The sequence below is a fragment of the Oreochromis niloticus genome, linkage group LG3, assembly GCF_001858045.2.
Source record: "Oreochromis niloticus isolate F11D_XX linkage group LG3, O_niloticus_UMD_NMBU, whole genome shotgun sequence".
Taxonomy (NCBI): domain Eukaryota; kingdom Metazoa; phylum Chordata; class Actinopteri; order Cichliformes; family Cichlidae; genus Oreochromis; species Oreochromis niloticus.
In genome coordinates, this window is record NC_031967.2 from 56,656,123 (window position 1) to 56,671,168 (window position 15,046).

The following is a 15,046-nucleotide window of genomic DNA, read 5'->3' on the forward strand; positions in this document are numbered from 1 at the left end:
GCCTGACAGCTGGACAAAATGTGCACATGATGAAAAACATGAAGCATAGTTTGAACTTGTGTCAAGTTTGTGTTGGTGACTGAACTGCTGACCTGCTGTGAAACCTGCTGCTGGATCTCTGTGCTGTGCATGTCTGCCTCTGACTGAAGCTTCATTTTCAGCACGGTTTGCTTTTTCTCTGCTAAAAATGAACCACATATAAAAACACAAACATTAGTGTTTTACATGATGACAGGATGTTACAGTGTTTGCATTCTGGACCTCACCTGTGAAACAGAAAAAATAATATCTTCTGCCACAATTGCCATCAGCCCATTCCCCTGTCATTAAATATAATGATCCACAGAACTGAAGTGAATCGAGGTTATTAGGGTCAGAAGGCCCCCAGTTAGTGTATGTGGAGGTTGTGTTGTCAGACCAGGAGGCCCAGGGATCCCTGTAGAGGCCAATCCACACATACTGAACCCCTGATCCTTTCAAAGTGAGCGTGATTTTGGATTTCTCCTCTTTGCTTCTTATACTGGTCAGGTCTGTGTGGTATGTCCTGCAGTACGACTGAGCCGCTGACCATGTTTGGTTCTCCATCACTAAGATGTAACTTGAATTTTGGGCTGTAAAAGATGAAAATGGTGAATTTTAAAACACTCACATCATAAATCTCATAAAATTGTAGGATAACTAGGGCAACAAATCGTTTTTCCTACCATTGTAACACAGGAAAGGGTAAGAATCTCCACAGGGTCTATCAACCATCTGTGTTTGTCCCTGAAGAGCCACACAGTATTCATTTGCATTTAGACAGTCTGGTTGGCCGTTAGCCCAGATCAAAAATGTATGAGTTCTGCCAACATAAAAAAGTTTTCCCTCCATGGACCACTTCCAGCTGTAACGATCATCATAGAGCCCTGTCCAAGCATAATAATTGATCCTTGGTGACATTGAGAAAAGCAGTTGGTTGATGTCGCTGTTGTAGATGGTGACCAAGTCAGTGAAGTGTTCTCTGCAGTAACTCTGAGCTTCAGTCCAGGTCATTTCCTGGTTCACAAAGTGGTATTCTCTGAAGGGGGGAGGAAGAGTGGAAAGTCCTCCTGAGAAAAATATAAAGGTTTTATTGGTGAAACTGGGTTGTTAGACAAATCACTAAAAAAAGTTCTAAAAATTAAGCCAATTTAAACGTCGGAGCACTTTTGCAAATATGTGATATTTGAAGTGTGAGGCTAACCAAACATCACAAGCATTAAAAAAGAATAAGTAGAAATAGAATTTCCAGGTACATCAGGTGTTTTACTTTTACTCCTTACATATTTACAGATACAGATTTCTGTTTGTTTACTTTCTTTTTTTTTTTTTTTTACATTTGTGTTATTTGTGTTTTAACACATTTTGGAAAGTTTGTATTTCACATCACTGTGTGTTGTCAATCATCAAACTTATTTTATCTAAATGAATGAAACAAAAAGAGAAAAGAAAGTCCAGCTAGAGATTCCACCACCTGGACTTTTAACCATGTAAAGAGATTAAAGAGGCAAAAACATACAGTTTAAAAAAACAAAAACCAAAAAAAAACATATGTCGCATATGTTTAAGACAACAGAAAATAGAAATATATATATATATATATATATAAATATAGTTTTTATGTTATTTATTTTTCTCTTCTCTGTTGTTAAACTGCAACAACTACATGTAATGCAACAATGTGCAACTAGTTTTCAACCCTCTGAAGCCAGGCCAAGTGATGGTTCCTGTTGGTTCCTTCGGGTGGTACTGTCACTTGGTGTTCACTCTCGCTGTGGTAGGGTATCACTTGCTGTTCCCATTCCACCCACAAGGGGTGTCCGAATTCGTAGGCTGCAACTTCCTGAGGACCCAGTCTTTGCGGTCTACGTGGGCCGGGTCCTCAGAAGGTCGGGTAAGCCAGAAGTAAACAGCTGTGAAACTGGACGGTCTAGCCTTCACCGCTGTCTCCATAGAGTTTAATAAACTCAGCCATCTGCTTGTTGCTATATAAAATATAACAGGACACTGGTGTAAATTCTCGACCATATCACACTTCTATTTTAAATCAGTTTTCTGTTTGACGTTTATTCAGCGGTGTAAAAACCAAGGAGGAACCCACCCGAGAGATTGATAAAATTTAATTTTATCTAATCTAATCTAATAATTTTAATCTATTGATTGTCGCTTGGTGTTCAGCCTATTAATCAACGAAAGACCAAAACAGACGTTTAATTCATTTGAAAGCCTGATGCTTAGCCTTGTCCACCCCAGCTGTAAAACTCAGAAACCAGTCTTACTTGTTATCATCTATCGTCCACCTGGGCCTTACACAGAGTTTCTCTCTGATTTCTCAGACTTTTTATCTGATTTAGTGCTCAGCTCAGATAAAATAATTATTGTGGGTGATTTTAACATCCATGTAGATGCTAAAAATGACAGCCTCGACATCGCATTTAATCTGTTATTAGACTCAATTGGCTTCTCTCAAAATGTAAAAGAACCCACCCACCACTTTAATCACACTCTAGATCTTGTTTTAACATATGGCATAGAAACTGAACATTTAACAGTGTTTCTTGAAAAGTGTCCTGCGTCCCTGACCAGTTATGGACTTGTATTATAATATATGTATTTTTGGTATTGATGTCCCTTGTTCTCCCTGCTTGTAAATATATGTGTGTGGATGCAGGTGTTGCTGTAAGCACTTGTTTACAGGCATCTTCAGGTCTGATGGGTGTGGCCCTGGGAGGTGATTGGCCACACCTGAAAACCGTGACACACCCACAGCTGATCAGGCTTTGTCGGAGGAGCTACTTGTGGTGGAGCTCTCTCCGACGCTGGATCAGCACCTGACGACGAGTGGTCGCGAATTAGGATTTTGGAAGAAAACACTGGAGAAGAAGGAGGAGAGAGGACGGATGGCAGCGGCGTCTGCTGGCAAAATTGGTTGGAGCACTGCCAAAAATACAAACCTGGTTGGCAGTCCACCCGTGGTGGCGGTTGAGCACGACTGTTCCGTGAGTGGGTCAGCTGTGGGCAGCTGGGAAGACTATGTTGATTTTGACGAAGAGGAGGAAATGCCTCTGGAGCAAGTGCAAGGTGAGCAGAGGAGGGAAAAGCGTAAAAGAGGTGGGAGCAGTAGTGGTAGGGATGATTCTTTAGAAGCTAGAGAGAGAACGAGAATGTTTGTTGTTCTGAGATTCAATGAAAGAACACAAGTCCATATTAAAAAATTGAGTCCGTTTGTGTTGACAGCTGAACTTAACAGTAAGGTGGGAGATATAGCTTCTGCTAAGGTGCTCTCAGATGGTAATCTTCTTGTGCAATGTGTGAATGAAGAGCAGCTCAATAAGGCTTTGAACTTAAAACAATTGGGGAAGTTTAAAGTAGAAAATGCTGGGCAAGTGGGTGCACAGACGGGAGGTGGATGCAAGGGGGTAATTTCTGGGGTGCCCATTAGTGTGAAAATGGATGATCTGAAAAGCAAAATCAAAGGAGGAAATGTGATTTCTGTGGTCAGAATGAAAGCAACAAAAGAAGGACTTAAGGTAGACAGTGAGAGTGTCCTGATACACTTTGAAGAAGGCAATCTGCCAAGGAAAGTGTCTTTGGGTTTCATTAGTTATCCAGTACGAGCCTATGTTCCAAAACCGCTGAGGTGCTTTAACTGTCAAAGGTTTGGACACCTAGCGAAAAACTGTAAGGAAAAGAGGAGATGTGCTCGGTGTGGTGGAGATCACGAATATGGGAAATGTGGAGATGGAGTTCAACCAAAGTGTTGTAGTTGTGGTGGGAGTCACAGTGTTGCGTATGCTGGATGTGAGAGAATGAAACAAGAAAATCATATTCAAAAAGTGAGGGTGGAGAAGAAGATCTCCTATGCTGAAGCAGTGAGGGTGGTGAGAGTGAGTGAACAGGTCAACGTTAACCCAGGACAGGGTGCCTCTCAGGATCAAGGAGTTACCCGGATCAACACGAATACTATGGTTATTGATAAGATGGCATTGGTTACATTCATTGCAGGAGTGATAAACAGCACAGCTGATGTGAGATCTAAGCAGGAGAAAATTCGGCTCATTTTTAAGGCGGCGATTAACCACTTGGGGTTAGTAGGACTGACATGGGAAGAAGTGAGGGACAACCTCAATTATCAGTCAAGTCAGGAAACATGATGTTCTTTTATGTAATCATGGTACTTATTCTTCAATGGAATGCAAGGAGTCTGTTGGCCAATGACCAGGAGTTGAAGCATTTCATCAAACTCCTTGATGTTAAACCGGATGTCATTTGTGTACAGGAATCTTGGCTTAAATCTTCTTTTGATTTTGTGTTGTATGGGTACAAGATAATAAGAAATGACAGGGACCGTGGTGGAGGGGGAGGGTGTGCAACGTTTGTCAAACAAGACATTCCATATAGACTCCTGGGTAAAGGCAATGATTTGGAGTATATTGCTATTGAGGTTTGGGACAAGAATGAACCAAATGTTATTGTGAATTTTTACAATCCTTGCGCCAGATTAGAGCTGCCGCGTCTTCGTTCGATTGAAGGAAGTGACTGTCGTAGAGTTATTTGGTGTGGGGATTTTAATGCCCATAGCAGAGTGTGGGGAGGTACACGCACGGATAAAAATGGTAAGGTAATTGAGGAATTGATGGATACATGCAATTTGGTGTGCCTGAATGATGGTAGGGGGACCAGATATAATGTTGTTAATGGAACAGAGTCAGCTTTGGATTTAACTCTAGTCTCAACTGTCCTTGCAGGAATAAGTCAGTGGACCATCAGAACAGACACCACCATAGGCAGTGACCATTATCCTGTTTTTTGTGATGTTGGAGGGCAGATACAGGTATCTCTAAGAGAGGTGCATCAGAAGTGGAGTTTTCATAGGGCTGACTGGACAAAATTCCAAAAACTATGTGAGGACACAATTGGCAAGGTTGATGAGTCTGGTAGCATTGACCAAATGAATAAGCAGTTTATTGAAGTGCTTATGGTAGCCGCCAAGGCCTCAATCCCGACCAGTAAAGGCATGGCAAGTAGGACTTTGGTGCCATGGTGGACAGAGGAATGTCAAATTGCTGTGAAGGAAAGGAACAAGGCGTTTAAATTTCTCAGAAGAACCCTTAACACACAAGCTCTGATTGCATACAGAAAAGCAGTGGCAGTGGTCAGGAGAACAGTGAGACAAGCTAAGCGGAGCAGTTGGAGGTTGTTCTGTTCTAAAATAGGAAGAACCACTCCAGTGGGGGAGGTCTGGGGCATGGTCAGAAGAATGGGAGGTGACCGGCGGGAATGGGATTACCCAGTTCTATCTTCGGGCCAACAGAACTTTGTAACAGCTCAGGAAAAAGTGGAGGTTATGGTGAAAACTTTTGCTAAGATTCATAGCTCTGATAACATCTCAGGGTTGGGAAAGGACAGACTGTGCCAAACTAAAACACGGTATTCGGAGGATTTAGCAAGAAAGGTGCACATGGACAGTAGTTTGGATGCGGTGTTTTCTCGGGAGGAAATGTTTCAGTTTCAGTTTTCAGTTTTATTTGTCATATGCAAGTTAGCACAGGGTCAACATCGCAATGAAATGTGTTTGACGAGCAGCGGTCTCTCAGCAGCATGATACAGTAGGAAAAAAATATAATAAAATATAATATAATAAAATAAAATAAAAATAGAAAAATAGTAAAGAGCAAAATATTAGAGAGACATGGTAAAAGAGAAAAGATGACTAAATATATATGTATCTATAAATATAAATATATGTACACTAGTGATTAAATAAGAAAATCTTGAAAAGAAATATGACGGGAGGGCAGATGGGATATTGCACAGGAATGAGCAGCAAAAATTTACAGTATTGCACTTTTTAAATATAAATTACAATAACAATAAAGTGAAGTGACCAGTGACCAGTGCAGATTAATCAGAGTACTTGTAAAGTACTTGTAAATATAAATTACAATAACAATAAAGTGAAGTGACCAGTGCAGATTAATCAGAGTACTTGTGAAGCTGCAGGGTAGCTTCTGAGTCCTGTGTTGTGTGTGTTTAAGTGTTGTGGTTGAGGTGTCGTATGGCTTGGTGGTAAAAACTGTTTTTAAGTCTTGTAGTCCGAGCAGACAGACTCCTGTAACGTCTGCCAGATGGTAACAAGGAGAACAGCTGATGTGCTGGGTGGCTGTGGTCCTTGATGATGCTGTGTGCTTTACGGAGGCATCGCTGGTGATAAATGTTCTGAATGGCAGGAAGCCTCGTGCCAGTGATGTGCTCTGCTGCCTTCACCACCCTCTGTAGTGATTTGCGGCTGCTGGCAGAGCAGCTTCCGTACCAAACTGTGATGCAGCTCGTCAGCAAGCTCTCAATTGCACACCTGTAGAAATTTGAGATGATGCTGGCGTTCATGCCAAACTTCCTCAGCCTCCTCAGGAAGTAAAGCCGCTGGCGAGCTTTCCTGATAGCAGTGTCTGTGTGAAGGGTCCAGGAGAAGTCCTCAGTGATGTTGAAATGGTGAGAGCACTTCAAAAAACAAAGCCCACGGCCCCGGGAAAGGATCAGATTTGTTATTTAATGTTGAAGCACCTTGGTAAGAAAGCGCTTAATAAACTGCTGTGTTTGGTTAACACAGTTTGGATTAAGGGTGAGCTCCCAAGTACTTGGAAGGAGGCTGTTATTGTGCCAATAAGAAAACCCGGGAAGGATCCATCTAAACCAGATAGCTACAGACCAATCGCTCTTACATCAAATGTGTGCAAGTTAATGGAATGTATGATAATGGCAAGACTGTCCTTTGAACTGGAAAGAAAAGGGGCTTTAGCCAATTACCAAAGTGGTTTCAGGACAGCTCGGAACACGACTGATGCTATTATTAGACTTGAGAATGTTGTTAGGAAAGCGCAGGCTAATAAAGAATCTGTTTTGGCAGTGTTTTTTCACATAGAAAAGGCATATGATATGTTGTGGAGGGATGGGCTTTTAATCAAGTTGCATCAGTTGGGTATTGGTGGCAGGACATTCAATTGGATCCAAGACTTTTTTGTCTGGTAGGAAAATCCAAGTGCGAATTGGGTCTACAATTTCTAGTCAGTGCACGGTTGAGAATGGGACGCCACAGGGCAGTGCGATTAGTCCCCTGCTTTTTGTTATAATGATCAATGATGTTTTTTCTGATGTTCCTGAGGGTATTGGGAGGTCTTTGTTTGCTGATGATGGTGTGTTATGGAAAAAAGGAAGAAATATTGAGCACCTAGTGGGCAAGGTTCAGGAGGCTGTAAATATGGTGGTTGAGTGGGGATTTGACTGGGGATTCAGGTTTTCGGTGGAAAAAACAAAAATGATGTTCTTTACCAAAAGAACAGTGAGTGAGACTTTGACATTGAAACTGTATGACGAGGAAATTGGGAAAGTGAGCTCTTTTAAGTACTTAGGTGTTGTGTTTGATTCAAGACTGACATGGAGGGAGCATATTGACCGGATTGAAACCAAATGTAGAAAAGTTGTTAATGTTATGAGGTGTGTAGCTGGGAGGGGTTGGGGAGCAAGCTCTTCTGCTTTGAAAAGACTTTACCAGGCATTGATTAGATCTGTCTTCGATTATGGGTGTGTGGCATATGGTTCAGCAGCTCGTTCTGTGTTGAGACGTTTGGATGTTTTGCAATCGGAAGCCCTTAGAGTGTGCTGTGGAGCTTTTAAAACGTCTCCAGTCAGTGCCCTACAGGTGGAGATGGGAGAAATGCCCCTGGATCTTAGGAGGAAGCAAGTATCAGTGAATTACTGGGTTCATCTTGGTGGTCATGGTGACGCACATCCTACAAAGGAGGTACTTTTGGAGTGCTGGGAGTATGGCAGAAGTCAGAAGGATCATTTTGGAAAGGTGGGGAATCAGTGGGCTAAGGAGTGTCATGTGTATGACCGTAAAATCTGTCCTGCAGTTGTGTTCCCTGTGGTTCCTCCATGGTTATTGGAGACCCCTCCTGTGGACTGGTACTTGCTGGATCTGAAGAGGAAATTGAAAGGAAAAGTCGATCTTGTTTCAGCATTTCATTTTCACAGCTCGAATGAATACCCTGGGTATATTCATGTGTTCACGGATGGTGCTAAAAGTCCAGATACTGGAATTACAGGGTTTGGAATAGTAGTCCCATCCAAAAATATTGAAATGAACAGACGCACTTCGGATGGACTGGCAGTGTACACGGTTGAAATGGTAGCAATTTTGGTAGCGTTAAAATGGATATAGTGTTCAAAACTCAGGCAGGTGGTAGTATGTTCTGACTCAGCAGCTGTTCTTTCAAGTCTACAATCGTTTTGTTCAAAGACAAGGCAGGGTATGCTGTTTACTATTCTGGAAACTATAAGCAGAATAAGGTGTTGTGGTGGCAATATTCACTTTCTTTGGGTGCCAGCTCATGTAGGGATCAGTGGAAATGAAAAGGTGGATAGGTTGGCAAAAGGGGCATTGACTAAACATAGGACTGAGATGGAAATTAAAAGCAGCGGATCTGAAGCGAAAGGTATTGTTTGGAGGCAGGTTGTTCAGGAGTGGCAGGAGCGGTGGGATTCAGGGAGTAAGGGCAGGCACTTGTATCATTTAAAGAAGGACGTGGCAGGGTGTAGGTTGTATGGGGGTAATAGGAGAGAAGAGGTGGTCATTACCAGGCTTAGACTGGGACATTGTGCATTAAATAAAACACTACAGATGATAGGAGAACATGAGACGGGGCTTTGTGGAGTGTGCCAGGAGGAGGAGGAGACGGTAGAGCACGTAATGTAAGGGTTATGATGTGGAGAGAAAAGTTCTGCAGAATAGATTGAGGGAGCGGGGAATCGGGGACTTTAATCTGAAGAGTGTGTTGGAGGGTAGTAGGGCACAGGTGAGGGAATTGGTGGGGTTTTTGAAGGCTGTAGGTGTTTATGACAGAGTGTAAGGGGTTTTTTTTGTTTGTTTGTTTGTTTGTTTGTTTGTTTGATTTGGATACAGATTGTAAGCTTGCTGTCTGACCCATACTACGGAACAGCAGGAGGCGGTAATGCTCCTTTACTTTGGTTGCCAACCGCTGTTAAACACGAAGAAGAAGAAGAAGACGAAGAGAAGACGCTGGATCATTGCATGGCTTCACGTTAGTCTCTCGACCGGTTCCTAGTTTAAGTCAGCTGCATTATTGTGTCTCTGACGGCTGCCTCTCTTTTATGTACCCAGGAGTAGCGGGGAGACGAGAGGACAGCGAGCACGGGGTGCTCATCACGGAGAAGCAGAGACAGGAGTACTAGCACCGGGAAGAGGACACGTCACAGGAGTCAGGAGAGCACGGGGATTTATTGTCATGTTTTTCCATCACTGTAAATAAATGCACTGCTAAGCACAAAGAGCTCCGCGCCTGGGTCCTCCTTCCCTACATCCCAAGCATGAACCCAGCGGTCTCTGAGGAGAGGCTCAGGAGGGGGTTTATGGACAGGGTTTACAGACTCTGTGAGTTATGGTGGGAGAAGTCCGGGGAAGTGTTGCGTCGCGCCGTGGAGAGGCGGCGGCAGGAGACTCTTGTTAAATTCCCCTGGCTGGTGAATTAATCCAGTCGTCTTGGACTCCTTACTCTGAACCCTCCACCTCCACTCCGGGCTGCTCACCGGCCCGGACAGCTGGTGGATTCACAGCCTGACACGCCGGCCCCGACGTCTACACAGAAACGACGTTCGCGCCACCTGCGCGCCTCACCGCAGCCGAATTCCCGGAGCCGGCTGTGGTGAGTAATAAGGACACTTTTGCATTTATCATCCCGTCTGTTTCTTTGTTTACAGTGGATGGTGACACTGCAGACGCTGCTGTAAGCCAGCCAACAGTGCAGCTAGCGTCGCCTCAGTCAGCGGTCTCCACACCACTCGCTGCTTAACCATCTGTAGCAGTGCCACCGTCATCTTATTTGCTTGCGGCCACCATTCTTTCATCTTCTTCACCACCCGGACTAGCCCAGCCCGAGCTGGAGGAACTCGCGCTGCCCGAGCAGGAGCTCAGCAAGCCGGAGCTGAAGCTCGCGCCGCAGCCAGAGGAGCTCAGCGAGCCGCCGACACTGGACCCGGGCATTCTGCCGGAGGAGCAGCGCCGCCACCGCCACTGGACCCGGGGCAAGCTGCCAGAGGAGCAGTGCCGCCGCCACTGGCTCAGTGGCAGACTGCCAGAACCGTTTCACTGCTGCTACCCGATCCGTGGCCGCCTGCCGGAGCTGCAGCGCTTCCACTAGTGATGGGTAGACGAGGCCTCGTGAAGCGTTTCAGCACATTCCCCAAACTGTATCGTCACTTTTTCGACACAGTGTTGCTGTTTTGCTCCATACTGACACCTGCTGGACCTTAAATATCATTGCAGGGAACTTACTTGAGACTCACAACAGACACTGATTCAATGACATAGTCATACTTGTACACTGTAAGGTATTGTACTTTCCATGGAATCATCTTATATGTTTTACATTGCAAATATTGTAGACATCTTTAAAATATATTGTGAATGACATCAAGTGAAAATTAAAATGAAATTATTGTGAATATAATATTACCCATTTAAATGTAATTGATTCAGAGTTTATTATAAATTTCTATTCAGAAAAATAAGTTTATCCAATGTTTTTGCATTCAGTCTATTGCATTTGTTTTTCACACCATTTCCCCAGCATTGGAAAACTCACAGGCACAGATGAAGCTGGGGTACACAAAAACTGTAAAGTCCGGTGGAAAAGGTTAAGATAAGATGTCTTCCTATTCCCCCAGTACCTTAAAGGATTCCCTGATCTTGGAATGTTTCTCTCTGGCACTCTCCACAATACTAAGGGGTTGGCAGTCCTTTATAATAAAATTCAGGACTGCCTGGCCCAGAACAGTGTTCAGGCTGTTTGATTTCAAAATAATAAAACTCATAATAATTTAAAAAAAAAAAAAAAAAAAAAAAAAAGGATGATAAAGCCATTCAGTGTCAATATAGGCCGACTCGTGTTCATTCTCGGGGTGTTTGTCTCCTCATTTTCATGTTTGGCTCTGTAATGCCTAAACACTGAGGAGCAAGAAATGCAGAACAGATGCGACATTTAACCTGCATAAAATGAAATAAATAATTTACTCTGCAAGTCACATTGTTGTTTTTCCTATTCTGATAGATTACACTGAAACAAAGACAGACAAACTATTTGCAGTTTAAAGATCAAAATGATCCCACACAGCAGAAACATTTCCATTTTGTTATGGAAAGATGTGTATTTTTATTTATCTTTGCGAGAGTCAATTTGTGGGGTTTTTTGGTAGCGACTCGTTCCGTTGACAGACGCGGATGCGGTACCTTTTAAACACAGTTTGGCGCGTTGGTAATGAGCGATACAGCAGCTGCATCGATCACGTGACTTTTTCTTAAAGCGACGCACGCACCGATACAGGCATCGCTAGGTGAGCTTGATACATGCGTCGGTGCGTCAGTGTTGCTGGACCCATCACTAGCTTCCACCAAGGGGTTAGACGTAGTCCTCCTGAACTGTTTTGCTGCCACTGCCTAACCCGCAGCAGGTCCCACTTCTTTGCTGTCGTCCGGGGCAGCCGCCGGACCTGTGTTTGCTGCCACTGGACCGGAGGGTTGGACTATTGCACTGGGTTTTTCTTTTTGTCGTTATATGGTGTTTGTTTAGCGGAGAGGTTTTGGGCCACCCCTCTCTGAGCCTGGTTCTGCCAGAGGTTGCTTCCTGTTAAAAGGGAGTTTTTCCTTCCCACTGTCGCCGAAGTGTTTGCTCATAGGGGGTCATGTGATTGTTGGGGTTTTCTCTGTATGTATTATTGTAGGGTCTACCTTACAATATAAAGTGCCTTGAGGTTACTGTTGTAGTAATTTATATACATTAAATTGAATTAAATTGAATTGAATACAGCAGTCCTACTCAAACGGAGGTACGGGCACCACTAGTGGTACATTGGCTCTCTCTGGTGGTATGCATGAAATCTCCCAATTTTTTTTAAAGATTAAAACATATACCATTGTGGAGGTATGCAAAGATGACACAAGAGTTCCCAAGGCTCTTTTGGGAGCCATGGTCGACCAGAAAACCAACCACTATAAAGAGTAGCCTTTCCTTATCGCCAGTGGTCACAGCCGCTACCGAGCGCTGGCGGGTTTTATTTCCCTGCAAAGGCAGCACGGCGCTGTCACCTTGATGGTAAAAACACAGCTCTTTCCGTGATGCCGCAGTGCCGCAGTCCCAGCCACCATCGATGAGTGCCAAGAGATACCACTTAGAGATATCACTTAAAGATAGGATATCACACCTGCTGTGAATGTTTTAATGTACAGTTATTATTATTATTATCACTCGTCACATTGTCACGATCCTGGGTCTTATGACCCAGTGTGACCCAGACATCCTGTTTATGACAGTTAAAATAAATAACATTCATATAAGAAACAAAATTGTCTTATGTAAACTGTATGTGGCGTTAAATAGGAGTTGATATAGACTTTTTTAGTGCTCCAATAAATTCTTTAAAATAAATTCAACATTTTTTGTCATAAAATCCTTTTAGAATGTTTATATACTGTAATGTTTCAAACAAGTGAATGCAGGTATTTTGGTATAAGGAGAAAAAGGTTTTCTCTTTGTACTTGTGGCTGATGTTTTAATAAATTACGTTTTAAAACCCTTACATGTAATCAAATTACCCAAATGGTTTCAGTCTGTCACTGTGTGTTCATATGCTAAAGATAATTATTACTGACCTGAGAGCAGTAGGATGAGCAGTAAACAGTTTTCTTCCATTCTTTGTGTCTGTATAATAGATAGTCATTATGATTACTGTGCCATAATATAAGATTTTTATCATTTAAAATTTCTTATCTCCATTCTAATAGCTGCTTGGTATATATTTAATATGTATGTGCAAATTATCATATGCAATAGTTGTTATGTGAAGGCTGTGTGCAGGCAGGAGTGGTAGTAGGAGAACCCAAAGTGCAGACACTCGATGGCAAAACGTGAACTCAAAACAGCTTTGATGCTAAACTTGCAAATAAACTTGCTCAGACAGAACACACAGCAAGAAGAGGGTAGATCGTGACCATGACAAACTGAAACACAGGGCTTAAATACACAGAGGGAGCAATCAGGGAATGAGCAACAGAAGTGTCTTAAAAAATGTTTAAACAATCATTTATAAGTTTTATCATTAATAAAGTAATGATGTATAACTTACCTGGCAGTTTATTTTTTCAATCTGTTGACTGTTCTTTCAGAGAAGAAGACAAATATGTTTTAAATTATACTTCTTTATAATTTATTATCAAACATTTAGAATTTTAAATTAGTTTTGAGTGGTACCATGGACCTGCGTCTCTCTGGCTCAGACACAGAGTGCTGCCGCACCCAAACTGTAAACACTTTTATTACATGTCATGAAAACAGAATGTTAATGTGATTGGTCAAAAAGCTCATGTTTCATCTCCTGCACCTTTCAGACATCTCCCTATAAGGAGACATTGCTTCTAACATCACCATGGCAACCATCTCTTGTCAGGCCTGTAAAGCGAGCGGTGGCCATTCCCAATAACTGATTGATTGCTCTGTTTTTTTCTCTCAGCGATACTTCTGGTGCCATTTCTAGTCTAGTCTCTGTCTATTTATGTCCTATAAAAGAATAAATTCTAACATGCCTGAAGCTGACTTTAAACAAGGTTTTTATTTAATATTCTAACAGATTTCACTGTCAAATGAGGACACCAAAACAGAGTAAATATCCTCTAGAAAATCAAGACATGTGAATTTAATGATAGTTCAAATTCCAGATTGTAGTTAAGGAAACACTGTAACTTTTATCTAGTATTACAAGTATTATACTTGTATGTTCTGAACTTTGATAAAAGGCAAAATCAGTTTAATGATTAATCACCTTACCTTCTGTAATTTAAGATTAAGATCTCTTATTCGAGAGCTCCCAAAATTAAATGTAGTGGCATTTTTCTGTCATGTAACGATACCTATGAAACTTTAAACCCATAAATTCTGTAAGTGACGTGTCTTGATGCTTAAAGAAGCATAAGCAAGGTTACATGAAGGTGAATCTACTTCACCAACATTTAAATCATTAGGGATTTTAAGCTGTTAAAGTAGCTTTTAAAAAAAAGGCAAATAAGGTTAGATGTGGTTCTAGGAACAAACAACATGGTTAGTAGGAAGAAGTCGGGAAGGATTATAGAGTGTGGGCTTATAAATTGTCTTCATGATTCGGGGAATTGAAGTTTTTATTAGCAAGCAATTTGTTTTTACAAACTACTTTCTGTTGTCTGGTAAAGAAATATCATTATTAAAGCAGAGGGACTGATTGAATGGAATTAGATATTGTACACGTATTGTCTAAATTTTAGGAATACTACTGTGTCAACATTGTGGAAAAAACACAATGTACAAAGCACAATAGAGATTGACAGACCACGTGACTTCCGTGCATTGCTTTGTGGGTACCCGTGGCAACAAAATCAAAACGCTGCATCAAGCGCTAGTATTTCCAGCACCAGTAATCATTAATTCTGCAGTTTTAATCCCTACTTGCATTTTATTTGCCCCAAAAACAGTTCTGTACAAAACGACGGAGAACACGGCAGGTCCGTACAAAGACAGACTTGACAAAAAGGCAAAAAAATGGACGAGGAAAAAAATCAAAGGAGTGAAAGGGTTAGACCCATACGAGCATACAGAGTGGAGTAAGGACGTTAGCGTGCTGCCCGACTTTCATGATGCACATATTTATTATTATATGGTCCTAAGTTTTAGTGCAGACACTCACAAAATGTTTAGGAACTTCAGATCCCTGCAACAAGCCCAGGTCCAGTTAACCTTGGTGATTTGGACTATTCCATTTCACAGCTGTTATTTTCTCTACTGTACAGGCAAACACATCTATTTGTCGTTTCAGGTTGTAGTATTACACAACATTTTCAGATCTAATAGAAATAAAATTAGTGTTTCGTAATTCATTCAATTCATTGTCTTTATTTATAACTGGCATTATTGTTTCATTCTATTATAGA

The 15,046-nt window shown here is 42.0% G+C and overlaps 1 protein-coding gene across 1 annotated transcript; it reads right to left on the minus strand.

Moving 5' to 3' along the window:
* Positions 1 to 213: 213 nt before the first annotated feature.
* On the minus strand, positions 214 to 12,783 carry LOC102077195 (E-selectin-like). The gene is made up of 3 exons (XM_019351320.1): positions 12,743 to 12,783; positions 705 to 1,088; positions 214 to 611 (listed from the first exon to the last, which is right to left on the minus strand). The coding sequence occupies exons 1-3, from the start codon at positions 12,780 to 12,782 to the stop codon at positions 214 to 216; spliced, it is 822 nt and encodes a 273-aa protein (XP_019206865.1). The 5' UTR covers position 12,783.
* Between the last annotated feature and the right edge of the window lie 2,263 nt (positions 12,784 to 15,046).

Bases quoted from the DNA above. Each gene is read 5' to 3' on its own strand.
- LOC102077195 (XM_019351320.1), bottom strand. From the start codon at position 12,782: ATGGAAGAAAACTGTTTACTGCTCATCCTACTGCTCTCAG. The intron at 1,089-12,742 runs GTCAGTAATAAT...TATTTTTCTCAG, and splicing joins GCTCATCCTACTGCTCTCAG to GAGGACTTTCCACTCTTCCT. The intron at 612-704 runs GTAGGAAAAACG...CATCTTTTACAG, and splicing joins CCCTTTCCTGTGTTACAATG to CCCAAAATTCAAGTTACATC.